Here is a 26,857-nt window from a genome sequence, read left to right on the forward strand (position 1 = left end):
CCGGCAGAAGAACATTTCAAACGACTGTCCCTTAATTATTCTGCAAGCCTACTTTGTCCCCCTTCCTCCTCTGCTACCATCCTCCTTTTCTTTTGGACAATGCATACCATATCATTTTAGGACTAGCATCACGTGCCATAAATGAGTTCTGGCAATATAGTTCCAACACTTGGTAGATTACTTGAGATGGCCTTGCCGCTGTTTATCTTGATCTGGATGCCAAATGTCATATTATGCCTAGTTCCTACTGTTGATCACATTGTATTCTTAATTATGTTATTACCATGGTTAAGCCATTTTATGCTTGCCTAGTTACCAACCATATTGGGTGGCAATATTTTAAGTGTGCCTATACTATTTGGTTTGGTGCCTGTCTTCTTTGATATAGCACTACCATTGGGTACCAAGTATTACTCTCAGTGAATTGTTATGGGGGTAGTGCTACATAAGTTACCTAAAACCAAAATATTTTAATGCCAAAATAATACAGTATCTCACAAAAGTGAGTACACCCCTCACTTTTTTGTAAATATTTATTATATCTTTTCATGTGACAACACTAAAGAAATTACACTTTGCTACAATGTAAAGTAGTGAGTGTACCAGCTTGTATAACAGTGTAAATTTGCTGTCCCCTCAAAATAACTCAACACACAGCCATTAATGTCTAAACCGCTGGCAACAAAAGTGAGTACACCCCTAAGTGAAAATGTCCAAATTGGGATCAAAGTGTCAATATTTTGTGTGGCCACCATTATTTTCCAGCACTGCCTTAACCCTCTTGGGCATGGAGTTCACCAGAGCTTCACAGGTTTCCATTAGAGTCCTCTTCGATTCCTCTAGGACGGCATCACAGAGCTGGTGGATGTTAGAGACCTTGCACTCCTCCACCTTCCACTTGAGGATGCCCCACAGATGCTCAATAGGGTTTAGGTCTAGAGACATGCTTGACCAGTTCATCACCTTTACCCTCAGCTTCTTTAGCAAGGCAGTGGTCGTCTTGGAGGTGTGTTTGGGGTCATTATCATGTTGGAATACTGCCCTGCGGCCCAGTCTTCGAAGGGAGGGGATCATGCTCTGCTTCAGTAAGTCACAGTACATGTTGGCATTCATGGTTCCTTCAATAAACTGTAGCTCCCCAATTCCCCAAATAGACCGCAGTGTACAGCGTATGGTCTAAGCACTGACAGGCTGACCCCCCACCCCTTCAACCTCTGCAGCAATGCTTGCAACAGTCTATTTCCCAAAGACAACCTCTGGATATGATGCTGAGTACATGCACTAAACTTTTTTGTTTGACCAAGGCGAGGCCTGTTCGGAGTGGAACCTGTCCTATTAAACCACTGTATGGTCTTGGCCAGCGTGCTGAAGCTCAGTTTTAGTAAATAATAAATAAAAATGCTTTTTTATTCTTCATACAAGTTTGTACTCCTCCACTTGATATAACTTTTGTGCAAGTGCCGGTAAAATCCATTTAGGGGAACCCTCTTTCTTTGTATAAGCTCAGTTTTAGGGTCATGGCAATCTTCTTATAGCCTAGGCCATCTCTATGTAGCGCAACAATTCTTTTTTTCAGATCCTCAGAGAGTTCTTTGCCATGAGGTGCCATGTTGAGCTTCCAGTGACCAGTATGAGAGAGTGAGAGCGATAACACCAAATTTAACACACCTGCTTCCCATTCACACCTGAGACCTTGTAACACTAACGAGTCATATGACACCGGGGAGGGAAAATGGCTAATTGGGCCCAATTTAGAAATTTTCACTTAGGGGTGTACTCACTTTTGTTGCCAGCGGTTTAAACATTAATGGCTGTGTGTTGAGTTATTTTAAGAGGACAGCAAATTTACACTGTTATACAAGCTGTACACTCACTACTTTACATTGTAGCAAAGTGTAATTTCTTTATTGTTGTCACATGAAAAGATATAAAATATTTACAAAAATATGAGGGGTGTACTCACTTTTGTGAGATACTGTATATACACCAATCAGCCATAGCATTATGACCACTTATGGATAAAGTGAAAGACATAGATTATCTTGTTACAATGGCATCTAAAAGTGGGAGGAATATATTGGGCAGCAAGTGAACATGTTGTCCCTAAAGTTGAGGATTTGAGCAACTTTGATAAAATGTAATGACTAGATGACTTGGTCAGAGGAACTCCAAAACTGCAGCTCTTGTAAGAGGTTCCTGACCTGCAGTGGTACGGATCTACCAAAAGCAGTCCAAGGAAGGAAAACTAGTGAACCAGTGATAGGGTCATGGGTGGCCAAGGCTAACTGATACACATGGTGAGCGAAGCCTGGCCTATGTAGTTCTATCCAATAGAAGAGCTTACTGTAGCTCAAATTGCTAAAAAAGGTCATGCTGATTCTGATAGAAAGGAATCAGAACACACACACTGCATCAGTCTGTTGTGCATGGGGCTGCATAGCTGCAGATTGGTCAGGGTGCCCATGCTGACCAAAAACGTGTACAATGGGCACGTGAGCATCAGAACTGGACCACATCGCAATGGAAAAAAGAGGCCTGGTCTCATAAATCATGTTTTTTAATTTACATTGTGGCTGGGTGTGTGTGCGTTGCTTACCTGGCACTAGGATGTTCTGTGGAAAGAAGGCAGGTGGCCTCTTTCAGCACGATAATGAGCCCTTCCGCACTGCAAAAAGGTTCAAAAATGGCTGGAAGAAAACACCAAGTTCGAGGTGTGTTGTGCTCCACATTCTCCAGATCTAAAATCCAATTGGGTGAAATATGCTGGAAAAACAAGCCTGATCCATGGAGGCCCCACCTCACAACATGCAGGATTTAAAGGAACTGCTACTAACAGCTTGGTGCCAGATACCACAGCATACCTTCAGAAGTCTAGTGGTGTCCATGCTTCGATGGATCATGTCTGCTTTGGCAGCAAAAGCGGGGGGGGGTGGCAAAAGGGGGACCTACTTATTATTAGCCCCTTTCAGTGTGAAAATCCACTTGTTTATCTTTTTGTACTGATGTGTAGCTCCGTGAAGACAGCCTATATAAGTGAATAGTTATGCACCAGCTGTAGAGACTCACCTTCCAAGCCGAGTTTGACAGGTACTCAGGGACAGGTGCATTGTCCCTGACTCACAAGATTCGTCTGTTATCATGACTGTACCATTGCCCCCCCGTACCAGTGCTTCTTTTCACCAAGGTAACTGTGTAGAATGTGCTCTGCTCTCTGGGAATATGAGCGTGCAGGAAACATTTGTATTTGCTTCTATTTTTATAAAGTGTTATATACAGCCATCCTTCTGTTTTTTTTCTGCCAGGAATGTCTGATCCTCATACACCAGTACAGTGTGCAAGAGGCCTTATTGCTTTTCTTTTTGAAGTTATATGGATCACCTTGTGTCATTGGAGGATAACTGCATCCCTGATCTGGATTTTTGAAGGGCTCTTGCACATGGGCATTTAGGTACTTTTTTTTTACTGATCTGAATGCAGCCTATTGCCTGCACACAGGCACTTAAATATCAGTAAACTAACCTAGTGTTTAGATCCAGAAGAGAACAAAACCCTAAAAAATAAGTGTTATTGGTCAGTATTTTACACATGTAAATCCCCCCCCCCCCCAAATAGTAGACTATATTATATTACTATAAACGTGTGCACTGTATGGACCATACTATTTTTTGTGCAGGAACTTTCTGCCAGGAAGAACCGACGACGTTCATACATCAGTATTGACCCTAAGACCATGTGCAAGGACTATTCGATTGCAATTTGTCCTAAGGGCCACTCATAGTGCAAAAATAAGTGGTTTTATTTTTTTACATGACTTGTCCCTGCATATTAGAAAAACTTGGCTGTGCGGGCGAGTCCGATATGTATCCATTTTCTTATATAGGCTGCATGCACACAGCTCCAGTAGATCACCTAGAGGGGAATGTTTTTTTTCCTCAACAAAAGTGGAGTTGCGCTTTCATTTATTTACTTAAATAAATTAATAAATGATTATCAAAGGCTGCTCTAAAAAGAGGTGCAGCCGCGGCCGAGAAGAGAGAGAATGACATCATCTCTCACCGCCCACCCTCACTCTCATCTCTCACTCGCAAGTGCCTGAAGCTAGTTTACCCACGCTGGGGAGAGGCTGACAGCGGTGCACCTGTAAGTACTCGGTAAAGCTAGGGGGGAAAAAAAGTGACATCCCCATCTGGTAGCAGGCAGTGTGGCAAGTGACATCCCCTCTGGTGGCAGGCAGCATGGCAAGCGACATCTCCATCTGGTGCAGGCAGCGTGGTAATAGACATACTCATCTGGTGCAGGCAGTGTGGAAAGTGACATCCTCACCTGGTGGCAGGCAGTGTGGAAAGTGACATCCTCACCTGGTGGCAGGCAGTGTGGAAAGTGACATCCTCACCTGGTGGCAGGCAGTGTGGAAAGTGACATCCTCACCTGGTGGCAGGCAGTGTGGCAAGTGACAAGCTGCATCTTGTGGCAGGTGAGAGTGGCAAGTGACACGCTCAGGGCTCCCACTGATTCTGCATTCTGATGAGTTGAACTATTTAATTTTATATTACAATGTAATAATAGAAATAATGTGCTTCAATCATCCTGCCACCATACCAACCATGGTGCCGGAATGATTGAAGCGCTAACACCAGCCATTGCCCTGACAAATTGCCCGCGAATTGCCTGACTCCCCCCCCCCCCCGCGTGCTGAACCAGACAGGATAAGCCAGGTATTTCAGGTGATACGGGGGGGAGGGGGGGGGCAAATTACACAGCAAAAGCACTGTGCTATCACTCATGCTTTAAAGTAACATAATTCAAATTTTCTTTTTGGGGTTACAAACGCTTACATGCAATACACATTAAAGCACAACATAATGCACCACAAAGATTTATATGGACCTTTGGTGAATTGGGCCAACTATCTGAAATCTTGAAGGCATCAGAAATCTAAAATTTTGGTAGAAATATCCTCAGGCCCTCCTTTGCAATAATGACCATATTTTTTAGTTCCAAATGTTTGCTTTATAGTAATGGTTTGGTGGTAAATCCATGAATCCGGACATTATGTTCCATTGTCTGTTTAGATCCTTTTAGGTTTTCAGTTTTTTTATCACCTATCTTTTTTAACATCCAACTCACCAACTACAATATTTTACAGCTCAAAGTTTCAGAAAAAAAAACGTATTTTTTTAGAAAAATACAAAATGTAATAACGTTTCATATGGAATCCAGTCTTCATTTTGTATTGTCACGTAAAAGTGTAGATTTTTTTTTTTTTTTTTACACGTGAGAGATTTAAATACACCTGCAAACCACCATTCAACTGTTGATCAGTATCTCTTGTTGTGGATCAGCACCCCGGGCTGCAGCACTGACCTCTACACCTACCTTGTGCCTGGCTCCAGAGATGAAGCAGGATTTTGGGGCTGTTATTTTTCAGTAAGGTGGTAAAGTCCGCCCGTGTGAAAGAAGGTTAATAAAATCATAATATAATAATATATATATATATACCTCCTTCTAAATGTTTAATAAATCCACCTTCATTAACATCAAAAATCTTCACTTCTTTCACGTATTCTTCTTTGTGCAGAAATTTTACAATATGTTCACCAATTAACCCAGAACCGCCTGTCACCAAGTAAACCAGATCCTTGGCCATGATCACAGAATAATGACTGCCTAATTCGAATCTGAAAAAGAAAAACAGATTTTCACTTTTCTTAAACTTAAAGTAAAACTTTACCCATAACAACTACATAAAAATAATGTTCCTTTACAAGGAACATACATTCCATTTTAAGAATTATGCTACCACATTAGTGTGTGCTGTAAATTGCCCCCAGCTTTGTTCCTGTTTCTTCTTGCTGGAGGCTGCCTTTTTGCTGAAGCCCAGAGCCCCTGAGCAGCAGTGCTTCTTTAGGTTGTCAGCAGATCGGTTTCTAGTGGCTCTGATTTTAGGCACAGTGCCTAAAAATAGAGAGCAACTGAGCATGTGCAGAGCAGGGTGAGACAGGATTACTGAGCTCTCCCTTTGCTTCCTACTGTGTTTTGGGAAAGGAAGTGAAGGGAAAGCACCCTAAAAAGGACAAAACAAACAAAATAAATAAATAAATCAGACATGTCTTAACTATTCTCCATTTTATTCAAAGCTAAAAAAGTTTACATAAAATGTAACTGTCCTGTATTTTCATTAAAACTTGTTATGCCATTTCCTTTACTCTGCAATCCTCTGTGAATTCTGAGTTGTTGTGTAAAATACATGTTTATCAACTAATCACAAGCCCATGACTCATAAAACATCAGCTTTGTTCCATCCTGTTCTGTTTGTTAATGTTCATGAATTATTTTATTTATTATTTATTTCTGTCTGCTGCTTGTCTCCAGCTTCTGCTCCTAGCATCCCCATCAACACAAAACAATCTGTCCTTGTAATTAGGGCTACGGCTGGCGGCCATTTTGTGGTGGACCAAATTGCATTGATTTTAATAGGAGAATTCTCAAACGCTAGAGAACAAACGTTCTTCCTGTGTTGAGTCTCCTTACAGCATAGGACAAAAAAATAAATAAATAAAAAAATATCATAGTTGCCAACAGTCCCGATTTTCCCGGGACAATCCTGATTTTGGGACCCTCGTCCCGATCGGAGGCTGTTCCGAATCGGGATTTGCCCAGGGAAAATCGGGAATGTTTGCAATTTACAGTTTTTTGGAAGCTGGCTTCAGGAAAATGGCCGCCGTGCCGCCGCTGCCGCTAGATCGCCCCCCCTTGTGTTCAGTAGAGAGGGGAAGGGGGCTTGATCTGTGCAGACAATGAATCAGCTTCTCCTCTCGCACGGATCGGCACCTCCCCTCTCCACTGAACACACGGCGCCGGCGGCCGCTGTATGTGCTCACTGCTGGGGCCTGGGGGGCATTATAGGAGGGTCTGCACTGATGGAGGGGGGTCTGCTAAGGGCGTCTGCACTGATGGAGGGGGGTCTGCTGAGGGGGTCTGCACTGAGGGGGGTCTGCTCTGAGGGGGTCTGCACTGATGGAGAGGGGTCTGCTGAGGGGGTCTGCACTGAGGGGGGGTCTGCACTGATGGAGGGGGGTCTGCACTGAGGGGGTCTGCACTGAGGGGGTCTGCACTGAGGGGGTCTGCACTGATGGAGGGGGGTCTGCTCTGAGGGGGTCTGCACTGATGGAGGGGGGTCTGCACTGATGGAGGGGGTCTGCACTAAGGGGGTCTGCACTGATGGAGGGGGTCTGTTGAGGGGGTCTGCTCTGAGGGGGTCTGCACTAATGGAGGGGGGTCTGCTGAGGGGGTCTGCACTGAGGGGGGTCTGCTCTCAGGGGGTCTGCACTGATGGAGGGGGGTCTGCTGAGGGCGTCTGCACTGATGGAGGGGGGTCTGCTCTGAGGGGGTCTGCACTGATGGAGGGGGGTCTGCTCTGAGGGGGTCTGCACTGATGGAGGGGGTTTGCACTGATGGAGGGGGTCTGCTCTGAGGGGGTCTGCACTGATGGAGGGGGGTCTGCACTGATGGAGGGGGGTCTGTTCTGAGGGGGTCTGCACTGATGGAGGGGGGATCTGCACTGAGGGGGTCTATACTGACTCTGCTGGGGGCACCTGATGCAAGGACGGACTCTGCTGGGGCCACCTGATGCAAGGAGGGACTCTGCCGGGGGCACCTGATACAAGGACAGACTCTGCTGGGAACACCTGATGCAAGGACAGACTCTGCTGGGGACACCTGATGCAAGGACAGACTCTGCTGTGGGGCACCTGATGCAAGGACGGACTCTGCTGGTGGCACCTGATGCAAGAACAGACTCTGCTGGGGGCACCTGATGCAAGGACAGACTCTGCTGGGGGCACCTGATGCAAGGATGGACTCTGCTGGGGGCACCTGATGCAAGGATGGATTCTGCTGGTGGCAGGTGACACGCTCAGGGATCCCACTGATTTGGCATTATGGTGAGTTGAATGATTTAATTTTATATTACAATGTAATAATAGAAATAATGCGCTTCAATCATCCTGACACCATAACAATCATGGTTCCGGGATGATTGAAGCGCTAACACCAGGTGTTTGGAGTATCTTTATCTGCTGATTGTTAAACTTTCTAGAATACACATATTTCTATTGTTGTGTAGGATCTGGGGCTGCTCTCCCTTTATTCCTCTCTCCCCCTTTCCCTCTCCATCCCTTATTAATCTCAGACTCTAACCACACCCCCTTTGAGCCACGCCCATTTAAGCCACGCCCACTATTCAGCATAAACCACACCCATTTTTCGGCGTAGCGCACCGCAGTTTTATTTTTTATTGATAAGCCACGCCTACAAACGCATGCCCCCACCCTCTAATTATTATACAGCTCCGCCTACAGCCAAAAAAGTGTCCCACATATTTTTTTTGCAATGTTGCCAACTATGAAATATGTATGTATATTATATTATTATTTGTTATGTTTTTTACTTTATTTCAGAGCAGAGATAGATAGATAGATAGATAGATAGATAGATAGATAGATAGATAGATAGATAGATAGATAGATAGATAGATAGATCTATAGCTATATAATCTGCTTTGAAGTAAAAAAAAATAAATAAAAAATAAAAACTACTGACACCACTCTCCCCTGCCCTACCAACACTGTCCACTGCCCCAACCCCCTCCCTCCAAAAAGCATTGTGAAAAAAAATTAAGAAATAAATTAAATTGTAAAAAAATCAATTATTAAAAATAAAAAAAATCTACTGACACCGTCCACGGCCACATACCACCCACCCCCTTCCCCAGAAGCACTGTGGAAAAATATTAAAAAGGTGATTTTAAAAATATTTTGCCGCGGGGGGGTTGCGGGCGCAAAACCTGAAATGAGTTTACCAACTCCCTGAAATGAGTTTTTGCAGGTTGGGATGTCTGTCTTTGCAGGTTGGGATGGCACTACCCACCCGCTCCCCCCCAGCCCGCTGCCTGCCAGTCGGTCCGGCACTTACCCTAGCTAGGTGGCGGGTTGCGGGCAGCGGCTCCGGTGTCATCTCCAGCACGGCGTTTTTTGCTGTGCGTCTCCTCTCTCCTCCTAGGTGTCCAATAAGATTGCCTGACATTTTGGCCAATTGGGAAACAGGTTTTACGACACCCGGTTCCTGATTGGCGGGGGGAAATTTAGTGTGAAAATAACACTCCCCCTCCCCATTGGAATCTATAGTCTATGTAGATCAGGGGGCTGGACACATGCATAGAGGGGTGGCGCCCATGCGCCCCTAATAGACAGGCTTCCAAAGGTGTGATATGTATTTTGTATGTGTAACATATGTGTTGTGCGCATTCTGAATATATTGACATAAGCAGGTAACAGTCCACTCACACTTAAATGGGAGATTCCCAGAACTAGTACAATAGAATTGGTAGACTCTTTGTATGCCAATTCTAATCAAAAGGGTAATTGTTATTTGTTTACTGTCCTAGGAAACAGTTGTAAATGCTACAGCTGGTTGTACATCTCAGACATGAAATATAAACAAAGCATATTCATCTATAGTGGGTACTTATCTCAAAAGCACTAAGGGTCCTTTCACACGGGACGGATCCGAGATGATCCGCCCCGTGAATATCCGCTAGCTCAGCGGGGATCGCTCCGTGGATCCCCGCTGAGCAGGCAGATGACAGGTCCCTCGCTGCACACTGTGCAGCGAGGGACCTGTCAGAGTGCCGCTCTCCCCTATGGGGGATTGGATGACGACGGACCGTAGAGTCCGTCATCACCCAATCTGATCCGAAAACGGATGGAAAAGTAGGTTTTTCCTCCATTACACTTTTTCGGATCGGAGTGGGTCGGATGTCAGCGGACATGTCACCGCTGACATCCGACGCTCCATAGAGGTCCGTTCAGGTCCGCCTGTCAGTTTTTTAGGCGGACCTGAACGGATCGTTCATGTGAAAGAGGCCTAAGTATAATTTCTGTCTGCTGCTTCGTTCCTCTGCTATCAGCATGAATCACTGAAAAACTGACAAGTTTTCCTGACACCGAGAAAAAAAAGGTGACAGGGGAGGGACCTCCAACTGATTGACAGCCTCAGCTCTGTTCCTGTGTACTGTGTGAAGAGGGGTGTGTCCAGTGGCGTAGCGTGGGTTGTCAGCACCTGGGGCAAGGCAAGTAATTTGCGCCCCCCAACCTGCGGGCTTTTAGTACTCCCCGAGTCCCTTCCAACAATACAATAGTACTGACCTACCTGATTCCTTTCCTGACCATTACACACTACACTGACCACTATACTATACTATACTGTCGACTACACTGAGAACTACGCTGACCACTATACTGTCCACTATACTATACTGACCCTAACACTGAGAACTATACTAACCATTATACTGAGAACTATACTGTCCACTATACTATATTATACTCTCCACTACACTGAGAACAATACTAACCACTATACTGAGAACTATACCGTACACTACACTGACCACTATACTATACTGTCCACTATACTATCCACTACACTAACCACTATACTGTCCACTATACTAACCACTATACTGTCCACTACACTACACACTACACTGACCACTGTACTGTCCACTACACTGACCACTGTACTGTCCACTATACTGTACACTACACTGACCAGGACTCTCAGGAGGGAGTCTCACTCACCTTCTTGTCTTGGCTTGCATCGGTCCGGAAATAGGAGGAGGAGGAGAAGAAGACAGTGGCGGCTCACATTTTGCTTCTCTCCCCCGCGCTCTAGCTGCCATGTTCAGTGTCCGGCAGCGCACTGTGATTGGGAGTATGGGGTCATGTGCGGAGGCGGGACTTCAGGAGCGATCATGGACAGGCCAGCCTACGCCTCACATGACCCCCATACACCCAATCACAGGGCGCCGGACACTGAACATGGCGGCCGGAGCGCAGGGGACACAGGAACTTAAAAGTAGGAGGAGGCAGCCAGTAGTGACACATACTGGCGCCTCCCTAAATGTCGCGCCCGGGGCCAAGGCACCCCCTGCACCCCCCACGCTACGCCACTGGGTGTGTCCCTTCCCTCCAATCAGCTGTCAGAGCTCTCCTCACTGAGCTCTGCAGAGAGTGTTTTCAGCTCTCCGCCGGGTTTACAGTCACTTTAATTGTTGTTTTCAGTAACTGAAGGTAGGGTCTTTTTATCTTGATTAGCACAAAGATCAAAAGTTTTTGATCAACCAATCGGCTGCCTTTACATTTCATTAAGTAGGGGGAAAAAAAATGGAATATTAACCACTTAACCTTTGAAAGATTTACCCCCTTCCTGACCAGGGAATTTTTTGCAATACGGCATTGCTTTACTTTAACTGAAAATTGCGTGGTCATGCGACACTGTACCCAAAAAAGTCCCTTTTTTTTTCCACAAATTGAGAGACCACATGAGAGGCGGGAAACAAGCTGGAGTGTGTTCATAAGATCTCTGACTTTATTGACTACAACAGTAGTATATTTACACCAGTAAAAATACATGTCGGTTTTTACAAACTTTACACTCAGTACTTCCTTATCAAGAGTTAGGCTGCTTAACGAGATAACAAGAAATAGTTGACTTGTTGACACAAATTCGGCTTAACCACAATATCTCAGAGCTGAGCCTGCCAATCGTAGATTGATCCCTCCCCTGTCACCTTTTTTCTCTTGGTGTGAGGAAAACCTGTCATAAGAGACTTATGCTGACAGCAGAGGAACAAGACAGCAGAAAGAAATGACACTTAAATGTTGATTTACTAAAGGCAAATTGATTGTTATTCCAGAGCTTAGTAAATCATCATTAGCTTCCATCATCCAATCATATGCAAGCAAAAATGCTGTTTTTTTTTATTTTCCCTGTTTGTGATTGGGGATGCTTTCCAAAGTGAAGTTTTACCTCATTAAGGCTCCATGCACACTGGGCTTACAAAAAAAGTGGGGTGGAAACTCCTGTAATGAAATAATGTATTACAATCTTCACTATCCCATACTGAAGAAATATCATCAATAAATCTGAACCACCCCTTACAGTGTTCAGTAAACATTTTGTTAGCATAAATAAATAAGGTCTCGATCATATTCATAAATATATTTGTGTACGGGGGTGCGGCATTGGAACCCATCACTGCCCCTTTAAGCTGTAAATAATGAGTTTCTTTAAACAGAAAATAGTTCTCCTCAAGAACAATTTTAAGACAGATTAAACGAGTTGAAACTATGGGAGGGCTCTACGCTTTGCTAGCCATTTCCCCATCTGTGATATTAAGATGTATAAAATAAGGATCTAATTTGCATTTGATTGACTAATCACATAATTGATTCCAAATGTGTAATAATGAAGGTATTTAAGCCATGTGTGTAACTTCTACTTTAGATGTGTTTTGGATCTGAAGAAGGGCGTAAGCTTGTGAGCCTGAAACATAATTATCTTTCACATTATGTAACGTTTGCTTGAACTTTGGTTCAATAAAAAGATTTTAAGTGCAGCGATCCTGTGGACTTTTTCTTATATTCGGTTAGTGGGATGACCAGATCGCATTGCACTAGTTGAAGACTGGGTGTGTCTTTCCTTTGATTTGAAAAGTTATATACCCCTGAAGACCAGCACCAGTACTTTTTGGAATCCGTGCAGAAATGGCTACCAGTGGATCCTCCTCATTCACGGAAGCAGATGCTTCAAAAATCTTCAGATACGGTAGGATCAAGACACTTTCTAACTCAATCATCTTGTGTGGAGTTGACCCATAAAAAGGAGAAATTGGCACAACGATCTGTCACTATGGAGTTACATAAAGTAACATTGGCAGAATATTACAGGTTACAGATGATCCTAAAAAGACTGAGAGTCCCTCTTTCAAAACAAAGTTTGCCCAGATTGTCAACAAATGCTCGTTTGATATAATGACATTGACAGTACAATTCCTACAGCAGGAACGAGTGGTGATTAAACAGTAGATTGCTGATATTGAGAAACAACTAGAGGATTTTTCCAACAGGGATGAATTCACCAGTACTAAAACAAAAAATGAAGAGAAATTATCTGCTTTCAGAAAGAATGTGGAACCAAATTGGAACAAGATAGAGATGATTATACCAACAATCAAGTATACAACCAGTCTAATCATAATTACCATCATACTAAGACATACAGATGTGGACAACAGAACAAACAAATTTCCACCTCCTCCTCCTCTTCAATTGCTTCAACAGGGTCATCAGCCAATGTATCTACTGCTTCTTTTTTGACCAAGATTACAACAGACCACGCATCAGGAGGGGAGGCAAACGATATAAGAAAAGGAGTATCCAGAGGTGTAACAACCAGAATCCAGAACCGGAGGAGGCATTAGAGGACAATGTGGTATATAATATCTTTTCTACTTCATTATCAGAAACTGAAGTGCAAGTTTTAAATAGAGGTTTGGGCTTTTTCCCTAAAGAGATAATGAACAATTTTGTGTTAAGACAGGATTTATATCCCTTTTATAGGCAGCTTAGATGGAAAACGTATTTTTCTTTAAAAACAGATTTACCAGATTTAGGCATATTACCATTGTCTATTAAGAATTGAAATCTGAGAATTAAAAGCACCACTGTACCACCTACCTCATGCTCTGCCATTGAGGTGTTCATTGATAAATTAAATGCAGAAACAAATTCCTTTTTGGATGATAGATTTAAATTGGGCCAGATACCGAACACCTTTAGTCGCAAAGAAAGTGAAACTCTGTCCTCCTTGTCGGCTTGGCGAGATATTGTTATCAAACTGGCTGACAAGGGGGGAGCGATTGTAGTTATGGACACCCCGTGGTATGAAGCTGAGGTATTAAGAAGATTATCAGACATTCATACATATAAACACTTTGACTCCTGTCCGGTTTTTCAGGTACAGTCCAAAATAAAATTAAAAAAGTGGTATTGAGAGTTCTCAAAGAAGGTATTATTGATAAAGACACCCAGAAATTTCTAACATGCAAGTATCCTGTCACACCGGTAATGTATATATTACCAAAGATTCATAAGGATCTTTTGAATCCCCCGGGCCGAGTGGGTTACCACTCCATTGGCGCAATACTTGGATAGATGTTGCACTCCATTGGTAATTAACACCAGATCATATCTTTGGGACACTGGTGATTTTTTTTTTGAGAAGATAAATAATATACATGTGGGACCAGACTCTTTTTCTAGTCACTTGGGACGATCTAGGTTTAGAAGCCTGCCGGCAGCTGCTGGTACAGTCTCATCGTTATAATGATGAACAAATTGATTTTTTTGCTTGCTCTGCTTAAAATTGTTCTTGAAGAGAACTATTTTCTGTTTAAAGAATTATATATTTATATACATATTTATGAATATGATTGAGACCTCATTTATTTATAATAACAAAATGTTTACTGAACACTGTAAGGGGTGGTTCGGATTTATTGATGATATTTTCGCAGTATGGGATGGCAACATTGGAACCCTTCTATTGTTTGATCAGTAATTATCTTGTGCCTGGTCTGAAAATGTAATGTCTTGTCTAGCAATAGGGAGATTTCATTTTTGAACACATTGTTGAAAATAAATGGTATGAACATAGAGAGCAATCTGTTCATAAAAAGTACAGATCATAATCAATTATTACATTACAGGAGTTTCCACCCCCATGGGGTGTTCAACTTGATACCTAGTAGCCAGTTACAACAGGTTTAAAGGATTGTTAGTGGTCCACAAGAATGTGAAGTGAGATTAAATGAAATGGAAGCCAGGCTTGTTAAGCGAGGTTATCCAGTTCCATTAATTAGGAAGGAATGTGTACATTTAGCAGAGAATAGGCATCACAATAGGAATGATAGAAAAATTCCATTCGTGTCACAATATCATTCATACTCACTTCCCATACATAAAATCTTCAAAAAACACTGCGGTTTATTAAGAGAAAATTACCCGAATATTAGTGAATTTCAAGCCCTGCCGTTATCCTCGTATAGAAAAGTAAGAACACTAAGGGATAGGTTGGTCAGATCTGACCAATATATCCCCCCAAGCCCATTAGCAACTTTTTAGGATCCTGTAATACAGGGTCATACCCATGTTTATACAATGTAACTCCATGATTAAAGGCAAGTGTAAATCCCATCCACATAAAGGGTATGATATTAAAATTAAAGGTTATTACACTTGTCAATCGTCATATGAAATATATGCAATAAAATGTCCATGTGGGTTACTATACATAGGGGAGACCACTCAAAAGGTCAAAGATAGGATAGCAAGGCACAAATATTCAATCAGGAATACATTGGTACAGCGAGACATTTTTTGGAGAAAGGACATTCAATCTCCCAATTAAAATGAATGGAATTGGAGGGAATTAAGAATAGGAGAGGTGGTGATTGGGAATTTATTCTAAAAAAGCGTAAGGTACATTGGATCAATTTTCTTGACACTGGATTTATATATTTAGAGGATGTAATTCATTCAATGTGATAGCTAGATAGTGATATGTTTTGTACACACGAAGGTAGAGAGGGAATATATATATATCTATAGATATATATATATCTATAGATATATATATATATATATCTATAGATATAGATCTATATCTGTATCTATATATAGATATAGATATATATCTATATCTATAGATATATATAGGGGCTGTCTAGCTCAGCGGTAGATGCGTTTTCAGGGAGTTCACATCCAACAAGAACTTTAGTTTAAGGGCGTGGTAGCCCACTTTTTTTGAAAGTAACAAAAATAAAAGTTCATAAACACATGGAATGCCCCCACAGAGGTTCTTCTCCAGCAGAAATACAATGAAAAATGCCAATCCACCTGGCTCTTAAGGCTCACTCAGCCTTGGGCTCAGTACCTTGCTGCACAGGCCCACTCCTGGTCTCTAGGAGGGGGGTCTCCTGACACTCCAAGACTCACAGTCCTCTCTGATCCCCAGGACTCTCTCTTCCAGTTGTCTCAGCTATGTTCTCCCCAACTCTCAGCTTTTCCAATTCTCTCAGTCCACTGACCTGGAACCTCTCCCACATGGAGTGCTGTCTCAAGGATATTACCTGGGTTTTTAAACAGTAGCACAACTCCCTCCTGGCTGCAGCAACTGCTCCAACACCAACTCCCCTGATCTATGCTCAGATCTGCCTTATAATGAGTGTGTGCACCTGGACATACACACACAGACACACACACACACACACACTGCAGAACTTCTGGAAAGCCCGGACACAAGACTGAAAACGCCATCCCTCCCAATGCTCTTTGAAGTCTTTAAGTTTTCAGCCCCAATCCAGACATACAAAATCCAGAGAAGACTTAAAGCATAGTTTTCTCCTCTCACCAATCTTCTGCTGGAACTTCTTAAACTGCCTCTTTGAGAGTCCGGTGTCCATTTTACACTAATTTTCACAGAGACAGGGGCTCTCATTCTCATATATCCCCCTCCTTTGTTTCGATCCAGAGGGAGGAACACCAGCACCCATCATCAGTGTTGGGACACCTCTGTGCTGGCTATCAGCCACGTAGGCCCAATCCTTTTTCCGGGTGCATTATCAGGTAAGTCCTACCCTGACTCTCCCACTAGTTTCTATCCTACGCTTTCTCCCTCTTCTGGGGTTCCTGGGCTTATTTGCCTTTCTCTGGGGAACCCTGCCTTCCCTGATACCCTCACTTTCTTGATATAGGGAACCTGCTCCTAATACTTCGCCTGATGGGGAATCCACCTTTTCCCTCACCATTATCAGTTTTTCCCCATCACAGCAGGTTTTTTTGGTTTAACAACTTTTCTGAAGTTACCCACAGCAATTAAACCCTTGTTAGCAGTACCAACCAGCAACAGTTCACAAAATTCTGACGTTGAGACTTCCAATACCATCAATGCTTCCCCACACAGTGTCTCCGGGTACCTTAATTTGTACCTCTTTGCGAATGACAGGATAAATCGCTGCTACTGCCACATCTATTTCGGGCCCTTCCTTCACGCGAGGTTTAGTGGGTGAGGTGTCTGTGCCTTCTACTGACCACTGCTCAGCCACATCTCGGAGCGCACCAGCAGAAGTTTTCTTAGGCACCGCATCAGGCGGAGAGACCTCTGACGTTTTGAAATGTTCTCCTAAGCGCCTTCCATCCAAAATGGTAACTGGAAGCACCCTCTCAGAGAACCTTGAGACCATTTGCCACCCTGCTAATAAATATGGTACCAACCAGTTCCCCTCGTGATTAACATCATCAAGCATAGCTTGTACTACTTGGCTCCACCTACTGGTACTACGCAGTACCACCTTGTCCGACCACAGTGGAGACACCCAAGTGTACAGCAAATGTGCTTTTTGAACTTCAAGCATTTTCAACAATACATTAGTCATCTTAATGCGATTCACACATACAAGATCTTTCTAGGGACTTTTCCCTATCATCAAAGACATGGAGGAGCTCATCCGCTGAAGCTGGAAAGGTAAAGACATTTACAACAACCTCCACCTCACTGGGGGTAAGTCTCTTCACAGCCTGGTGCTCAACTGGAGCGCTGTCAGATGTAGGTCTCACATTTATCCCTTCTGTCACAGCATCAGTGAGCTACTGCAGGTCATAAGTCACATTGCCATTTTTGCACTCGCTATTTTCCACCGGTTGGGCTGTGGATAACACAACTGCCATGCATGTACCCTTAACCAATCCTTCTGACTGGAGGGGACCAATCTCTGCCAGGGCCAATGTGCCACTAGCTGCCCTGCAATGCCTCCGTTGGGCACAGCAGGTGTTATATCCACATCTTTGTTACACATCATAGCTTTGTAACTCATGGTGACTTTGTTTAGTGTTAAGACTGCCTCCTTGCACCATGCTTCCCAGTCCGTGGTGCTTCCCTGACAGGCATTCTGCAGCGCTGCATCACCTGTTCCAAGAGGCACCAAAGGAACCCGGGACTCTACCCAATACTGTACATTTGTCATCTCTATACGCATCACATTGTACAAGCACAGGTTTACTTATGTCACATTGGGACGATGCTTCGTTACACAAGGCAGGGTGCAATACACTATTTTGACCAGTTTGTTCTGGTGGCACTACCATCACACCCAGCTTTACACTACCAGCTTTAACAGGGTGAATAAATTATTCACCACTCTGGTCACATACCAGGCGGGTGATCTGCACCCACACACTCTCACTGTGTGGTGCAGTCCCCCCTTGTTCCCCCAGGGTAGTGCCAGAGTGGTCCTGGACAACCTCCAGTTCCAATACAGGGAGATCCCTGGAGATTTCCACGGACATCCCTGCGGCTCTGCCTCTGGTGGTCACGGGAGAAATCCTACTCCCATCCTTTTTAGTAAACACATTACCAACATTATTCTCAAAAATTACATTTCCAAAAATAAATTTCTCAACCTTTAGAGGATCATCATGACGCTTAGACGTTGCTGTAGCTATTGTGGGTGGCCTCTTACCCACTTGAGCAGCTCCACAGCTGAGCTGGGAAACCCTCCGCTCCAACACTGTTGGCTCCTGGGGGGTTTCCCTGGGCAACCCTGTAGCACCTGTCTCTGTCACTAGGGAACATGGTATACAGACTTCTTTGGTCACCCCTAGTACAGCTCTTCCAGAACTCTGCTGGATACCACCAGGTACATACAGAGTCCCCATGTCCTTTTTAGTCTTTAGTCCTGCTGCCAGTTGGGCTTACCCTGTGCCTCCCCACTACTCCGGGTAGCACACTGCAGCAAGGCCACCTGTACTGCGGAATCTCCCAGCTGCACACATTACCACTTCATTGGGTTTTGTCCCATAAACTGCATAAACTCTGCATAAACTCCATAAACTTACCAATTCATGTAGCCAGTGTCATAGCCTTCATTTTAGTGCGTTGTCTCTCATTTGTGGTGTCTTCACAGGCTGACTCCCCATGTGGTCGTGGAGCAACACTGCAGCCTTTTCGGACCCACTGAGACCCCCTGCAGGTAACACAGGATCCCTGTTGCTAGGGGTAACACCAGACTAGCATGCCAAAGATGGTTGGCTACACCTCATGGAGGTTGCAGACTGTTGTGCCCTTTCTGGGCTGACCACTTCACATAAGCAGCGATAATACACATCTTTACATTCCTCATGCTCATTGGTACCCCCAGAAGGCCACACAGAACTCTTGCCACTGTTGCCAGGGGTGACAACCGATATGCTTGCAGAAAACCCAGGGCTGGTACACTGATGTACACTCATGCTCTCCTGAGCCATTGCTTGACGGTACTTTGTTGTCCCAGTGATGCCTCTCCCATTGCTACAGTTGATCACCTCCCTTTGCTGCAGTGTTGCTGGCATTCCTATTTACACCGGAACATTTCCCCAAGCAGAATCTCAGCTTTATACTGGTCATAATCATCTCGGCATGGACCCATCTGTTGGTAGGATACCCGGAACCGATTCAGCAGCAAGGGTTGCAGCAACTCTGGCCACCGGTCTCTAGGCCATGCTCTCCATGCTGCAACTCTTTTAAACTCCATTAGGAAACCTTCAGCCTCCTCTGTAGGAAGCATTGGCTGTATGAAGTTAGACGCCACTATGTTGACTTCCGACTCTGCAGCCAGGGACAAAGGACATGCAACAGCCGGCACTTTCCTTTTAACTTGATTTACCGTGAACTTCTTGTGTTTTGACCGCCTCATCCTTGCAGTCACATGCACAGCAGCTTGTTACTTGTGGGCACACAGATGCGTGTTGCATCTGTGTGCCCGCATTCATCAACCATTTGAAATATGGGGAATGTCTAGCTCAGCAGTAGATGCATTTTCACTGAGTTCACAGCTAGCGAGAACTTCAGTTTAAGGGCGTGGTAGCCCACTTTTGTTGAAAGTAACAAAAATGAAAGTTCATACACACATGGATTGCCTGTTCTTCTCCAGCAGAAATACAATAAATGAAAAATGCCAATCCATCTGGTTCTTAAGGCTCATTCAACCTTGAATGCAGTACCTTGCTGCACAGGCCGACTCCTGGCCTCTGACATTCCAGGCTTTCACACTCCTCCAAGACTCACGGTCCCCTCTGGTCCCCAGGACGCTCTCTTCCAGTTGTCTCAGCTAAGGTCTCCCCAATTCTCAGCTTGCCCAACTCTCTCAGTCCACTGACCTGGAACCTCTCCCACATGGAGTGCCGTCTCAAGGATTACCTAGGTTTTTAAACAGTAGCACACCTCCGTCCTGGCTGCAGCAACTGCTCCAACACCAACTCCCCTGAGCTATGCTAAGATCTGCCTTATAATGAGTGTGTGCACCTGGACATACACACACACACAACCTGCAGAACTTCTGGAAAGCCTGAACACAAGACTGAAGACTCCATCCCTCCCAATGCTCTTTGAAGTCTTCAAGTTTCTTGCCCCAATCCAGACTTTCAAAATCCAGAGAAGACTTAAAGCATAGTTTTCTCTGCTCACCAATCTTCTGCTGGAACATTTCAAACTGCCACTTTGAGAGTCCTGTGTCCATTTTACACTCATTTTCACCGAGACAGGGGCTCTCACAATACACACATATATATATACACGTATATGTTATATTTGTAAGATGTGTGTACAGATTATTAAATATTTGTTTCAGTTGTATTGTTTGCCTTACCTTTGTCACACGACCTTTTCCTAATCGGGGCTGGCACATCTACTAACATCTGGTTAAGTTTACTGGAAATACATAAACCTGAAAACTGAGTAGAGTAGAAAACAGTAGGAGTGACTTCAGGAGGTAACACCCTGGTGAGATTGCTCTGTCTCCAATTCATTAACCACTTGTCCACCAGGCAGGTATCATGTTTTGCCTGTGTGCAGAGAACACGGCTGCTGAGGGAAGGGACCCCCCCTGTTCCCTGGCACACTGCACACCTGGAGTAAATGAAAGTACAGTCATATGCAAAAGTTTAGGAACCCCTGGCAATTTCCATGATTGTCATTTACGGTATAAATATTTGGGTGTTCGGATCAGCAATTTCATTTTGATCTATCAAATATCTGAAGGACACAGTAATATTTCAATAGTGAAATTAGGTTTATTGGATTAACAGAAAATGTGCAATATGCATCAAAATGAAATTAGACAGGTGCATACATTTGGGCACCCCAACAGAAAAATCACATCAATATTTAGTAGAGCCTCCTTTAGCAGAAATAACAGCCTCTAGACGCTTCCTATAGCCTGTAATGAGTGTCTGGATGAATGTATTTTGGACCATTCCTCCTTACAAAACATCTCCAGTTCAGTTAGGTTTGATGGTTGTCGAGCATGGACAGGCGCTTCAAATCACCCCACAGATGTTCAATGATATTCAGGTCTGGGTACTGGGATGGCCATTCCAGAACATTGTACTTGTTCCTCTGCATAAATTAGTAGATTTTGAGCAGTGTTTTGGGTCGTTGTCTTGTTGAAATATCCAGCCCAGGCGTAACTTCAACTTTGTGATTGATTCCTCAATATTATTCTCTAGAATCTGCTGATATTGAGTGGAATCCATACGACCCTCAACTTTAACCAGATTCCCAGTACCGGCACTGGCCACACAGCCCCACAGCACGATGAAACTTCCACCAAATTTTACTGCGGGTAGCAAGTGTTTTTCTTGGAATGCTGTGTTCTTTTGCCGCCATGCATAACGCCCCTTGTTATGACCAAATAACTCAATCTTTGTTTCATCAGTCCACAGCACCTTATTCCAAAGTGAAGCTGGCTTGTCCAAATGTGCGTTTTGTGAGGGGTTAGCTCGGCAGCGGGTGTGTGTGACCCCCTGGATGGGTTCACCACACAAAATCAGGCACAGCAGACAGCTTGGTAGGTGAAACAAAAACAAAGGTGCGGTTTATTCAGACTAGATGCATTGAAAAATAACAGAAAAACAAAAAGAAACATGAAAAGAAATCCTGGTCAGCTTGACCACTTACTACACACGTAGTGTCCCTAACTAACAACTGGGTGCAGCCTTGTGCTGCCCCAGACCCTATCTCTCTTTGAGAAGTTTTGCCACACAGGCGTTAACTCACCGCAAAGCTCAGATACCACACTCCCCAGTCTACACAATCACAGAACTGGTTCCAGGATGGAGCATCTCCCTAAGCCTGCTGGGGTGTTTTCTATAGGTCTTAATGAGCCCACTTACTTCAGCTGGGCTCATTAACTCTTCCCCTGCAGGACTCCCAGCACTCCCCCTAGTGGTATAAGTCAGCATAAAGCCTGAATCTAGGGCATACATATTTTCCATCCTGGATGCAACCAGGTGATTTTACCTGCCTGCTGTCACATACCCCCCCCTCTTGTTTCAACCTTGGGGTTGGAACACACGCAGTCAGGCACGCATGTACTCGAGACAAAGCATCCACATTCCCCATTTTAACGCCAGGGCGATGCTTTACTGTAAAGTTGAATTCCTGTAGGGCCAGGAACCACCTATTTATCCTTCTATTGGTCTCCTTGTTTTGAGCCATCCACTTTAAAGGAGCGTGATCAGTTACCAGGTCAAAGTGCCTACCTAATAGATAGTACCGAAGGGAATCTAGAGCCCACTTCACAGCTAAACACTCCTTCTCAATTGTGGCGTAATTTACCTCATGGGACTTCAATTTCCTGCTGAGGTAAATGACTGGGTGCTCTTCCCCGTTCCAGACCTGGGACAACACTGCTCCCAACCCAACGTCTGATGCATCAGTTTGTACAACAAAGTCCTTAGAGAAGTCTGGGGAGTACAACACTGGCTGGCTACATAAGGCAGTTTTTAATGACTGGAATGCTGCTTCAGCCTCCGGGGACCATTTGACCATGACAGACTCTTTCCCTTTTGTCAGGTTGGTGAGGGGCACAGCCTGAGAAGCAAAATGGGGGATGAATCGCCGATAATAGCCAGCGATTCCCAGAAAGGCTCGTACCTGTTTCTTGCTGTTGGGACGTGGCCAACTCTGTATGGCCTCGACTTTATTGACTTGAGGCTTTATCACTCCCCTCCCAATAGTGTACCCCAGATATTTGGCCTCCTCCTGTCCAATGGTACACTTCTTTGGATTGGCCGTAAACCCAGCTTCCCGAATGGAGTCTAAGACTGCTTGCACTTTTGGCAGATGTGAGACCCAATCTGTGCTATGGATAATCACATCATCCAGGTAAGCTGCAGCATACTTCTGATGGGGCCTCAGAATCTTGTCCATTTTCCGCTGGAATGTTGCAGGTGCATTCTGTAACCCAAACGGCATTCTCTTGTATTGAAACGCCCCATCTGGGGTTACAAACGCAGTTTTCTCCTTGGCCGACTCGGCCAGGGGAATTTGCCAATACCCTTTGGTGAGATCGAGAGTTGTCATGTATCGGGCTGTTCCCAGCCGGTCGATCAACTCATCTATACGCGGCATGGGGTAGGTGTCAAATTTTGTAACTTTATTCAATTGTCGAAAATCGTTACAAAACCGCCAGCTCCCATCAGGTTTGGGCACTAGTACGATAGGACTGGACCAGTCACTCTGGGACTCCTCTATCACACCCAATTCCAGCATCCTTTGAACCTCCCCACGTATTGCCTCCCGTCGGGCCTCTGGTATTCTATAAGGTTTTAGTTTTACCCTTTCTCCTGGCGGGGTAATAATATCATGCTCTACGCCAGATGTTTCTCCCGGCAGCTCAGAGAAAATCTCTTTGTTGCGAAGTACAAACTCTTTAACCTCCTGTTTTTGGGGTTTCGATAAGGTGACTGCGATTCCAACCTCAGGAACAAAGCAATCAGACTGGACCGGTGACAAAGTCTCTGCAACTAGGGATTCCCTATCCCTCCAGGCTTTCAGCAGATTGACGTGATATACCTGTTCCAGCTTTCGCCTTCCTGGCTGTCTGACCCTATAGTTCACCTCGCTCAATTTTTCAAGAACTTCGTATGGACCTTGCCATTTGGCCATGAATTTGCTTTCAACCGTAGGGACTAGCACCAATACCTTATCCCCCGGGGAAAAAGTACGGGTCTTGGCCCCACGGTTGTACACTCTCTGCTGTGCTAACTGCGATTGGGCCAAATGTTCCTTTACGATTGGCATTACCTGTGCAATTCTATCTTGCATCAGGGCGACATGCTCAATCACACTCCTGTGGGGAGAACTCTCATTTTCCCAAGTTTCCTTGGCGATATCCAGCAGTCCTCTTGGGTGTCTCCCATAGAGTAACTCGAAGGGTGAGAAACCCGTAGAGGATTGGGGTACCTCCCTAATGGCAAACATCAAATAGGGTATTAGACAGTCCCAATTCTTTCCATCTCTATCCACCACCTTCTTTAACATTTGTTTTAGGGTTTTGTTGAATCTTTCAACCAACCCATCTGTTTGGGGGTGATACACAGACGTACGTAATTGTGTCACTTTGAACAACTTGCATAGTTCTTTCATAACTCGGGACATAAAAGGTGTACCTTGGTCCGTAAGCAGTTCCTTACAAATACCCACACGGCTAAAAACAAGTGATAGTTCTTTGGCTATGGTTTTGGCCGAGGTATTTCGAAGAGGAATCGCTTCCGGATAACGGGTGGCATAGTCCATTATAACCAAAATGTACTGATGCCCCCTAGCGGACTTCATTATCGGACCTACCAAATCCATTGCGATCCTCTCAAAGGGGATCTCAATGATAGGAAGAGGTACCAGCGGGTTACGGAAATGTGGCATAGGTGCCGACTTCTGACACACAGGGCAGGAGGAACAATAATTTTCTGTTTCCTTCATGACCCCAGGCCAATAGAATCTCTGCAATACTCTCTCTCTGGTTTTCTCTGTCCCCAGATGACCTCCAAGAATGTGCCCATGGGCCAATTCCAACACCAACTTCCTGTAAGGTTTGGGCACCACAAGTTGCTCAACGGTTTCTTCTGCCCTTTGAGCCACTCGATACAGTAGGTCCCTTTCCACAGTGAAGTACGGGTAAGTGCAAGTTTTTTCTGGGTTCACTAACTCGCCATCTATTTTCACCACATTTTCCCGTGCCTTTATTAGGGTGGGGTCTTTTAACTGTTCTGTGGCAAAATTTTCCCTGTGAACCTCAAGATCTGAAAATTCCACAGACGGCATGTTTTCATCTGAGGATGTTGGCTCCTCCCCATTTTCTCGAGTTTCCCCTGCCAATACCGACAAGGGAAATTCTGGAGAGTCCTCACCACTCTCAGAGGAATTCTGGTCATCATCTTTCTGGTCTATAGGGGCACCAGTGGGGGGCTCAGGACAATCCCAGAGTTCCCAGAACATTGGAAAATCCCTTCCCACAATGGCATCATGTGGTAAGTGAGACACTAACCCCACCTGATGAGAGAGGTTACCTTTGTGGGTCTCAAAAAACACTGAAGTTACAGGATACTCTCGGGTGTCCCCATGCACACAAATAACAGCCACCTTGTTATTCCCAGAGACCACTGTAGTAACTAATTCAGCCTTTATCAATGTCACCAGGCTACCTGAATCCAGCAACACATCCACATTTCTACCATTAATACACATTTTACATAAATGTTTCTCAGGTCCCCGAATGGCAGTACAAGCGACTGTCGCAAACATCGACTGACGTCTGTCCCTTATAAAGTCACATTGCATAGGTTCATCCACAACTGGGCAATTAGCTGAAATATGTCCCTCTTGCCGGCAGCGGTAGCAAATAATCTTTTTCGCTGCCTCTTGCGGCCTGGGCTTCCCGGGCTGCTCCCGCCAGACATTAGGTTGAACCCCCACCTTCTCACTCTCTCCACCCTCACCCCTTGGAGTCATCTTACCCGCCACTGGGGATGGTCTGGTCTTAGGGTGGAAAGTCCGTGAGTCCCTGGAAGAGGTGGTCAGGTTCTCTGTAGCCAAGTACCTCTCAACCAGATCCACAAGCTTATCTGCAGTTTCTGGGTCTCCATGGCTTACCCACTTTTGGATGGCAGTAGGAAGAGCTCTCAGGAAACGATCCATAACAACACGTTCCACAATGTTTGGTGCGGTCAAAGTCTCTGGCTGCAGCCACCTCCTGCTCAGGTGAATGAGATCATACATTTGAGACCTGGGGGGTTTTCCAAGCCGGAAAGTCCAGTTATGTACACGCTGAGCCCGGACGGCCAGGGTGACACCCAGCCGTGCCAATATTTCTGTTTTTAGCACCACATAGTCTTTTGCTTGGTCCGGCTCTAGGTCATAATAGGCTTTCTGCGATTCCCCTGTTAACAGAGGGGCCACAAGTCCAGCCCACTGCTCCTTAGGCCACTTTTCCCTTTCAGCAGTCCTTTCAAATGTGGTCAAAAACACCTCCGGATCATCCTCTCCAGTCATTTTTGTCAGTAAACGGCTCACACCAAAGGATGCAGTATTAGTGGAACCACTTGCCTCACTGGTCTGCGGCCGTTGCTGCATTAATGTCTCGATTTGTTGTTGGAGTCTCTGCTCTTGCTTTTGTAACAGCTCTATGAAGCGGGCCTCAGATTGCTGCTGGGCTTGTTGCTGAGCGTCCAGACTCTGCAGTTGAGCTTTCTGCTGAGCTTCCAGACTCTGCTGCAAAGTTGCATTTATCTGCTGCTGGCTTTGTTGTTGAGCTGCAAGGCTCTTTTGCAAACCTGCATTTGTCTGCTGCTGATTTGCATTTGCTAGAGCCAGCTGTCTCAGTATCTCCTCCATGCTGGCCTTTAAAAAAAACTGCCCCTGCTTCTCCACCAACTGTGAGGGGTTAGCTCGGCAGCGGGTGTGTGTGACCCCCTGGATGGGTTCACCACACAAAATCAGGCACAGCAGACAGCTTGGTAGGTGAAACAAAAACAAAGGTGCGGTTTATTCAGACTAGATGCATTGAAAAATAACAGAAAAACAAAAAGAAACATGAAAAGAAATCCTGGTCAGCTTGACCACTTACTACACACGTAGTGTC

At 44.8% G+C, this 26,857-nt stretch overlaps 1 protein-coding gene across 3 annotated transcripts in view; it reads right to left on the reverse strand.

Annotated features, from left to right (window-relative positions):
• The window catches only part of LOC141128985 (3 beta-hydroxysteroid dehydrogenase type 7-like), a 178,320-nt gene that overhangs the window by 145,740 nt on the left and 5,723 nt on the right, over positions 1 to 26,857 (reverse strand). For 2 of the 3 annotated variants that reach the window (XM_073616671.1, XM_073616672.1), the window contains exon 2: positions 5,500 to 5,678. In XM_073616671.1, coding sequence (XP_073472772.1) covers positions 5,500 to 5,647 — 148 coding nt within the window. In that variant the 5' untranslated portion in view covers positions 5,648 to 5,678. Of the gene's footprint in view, positions 1 to 5,499; positions 5,679 to 20,584; positions 20,760 to 26,857 lie in introns of those variants that run through there. The other variant, XM_073616670.1, reaches the window with a different exon arrangement.

Source organism: Aquarana catesbeiana, linkage group LG02 (assembly GCF_042186555.1).
Source record: "Aquarana catesbeiana isolate 2022-GZ linkage group LG02, ASM4218655v1, whole genome shotgun sequence".
NCBI lineage: Eukaryota > Metazoa > Chordata > Amphibia > Anura > Ranidae > Aquarana > Aquarana catesbeiana.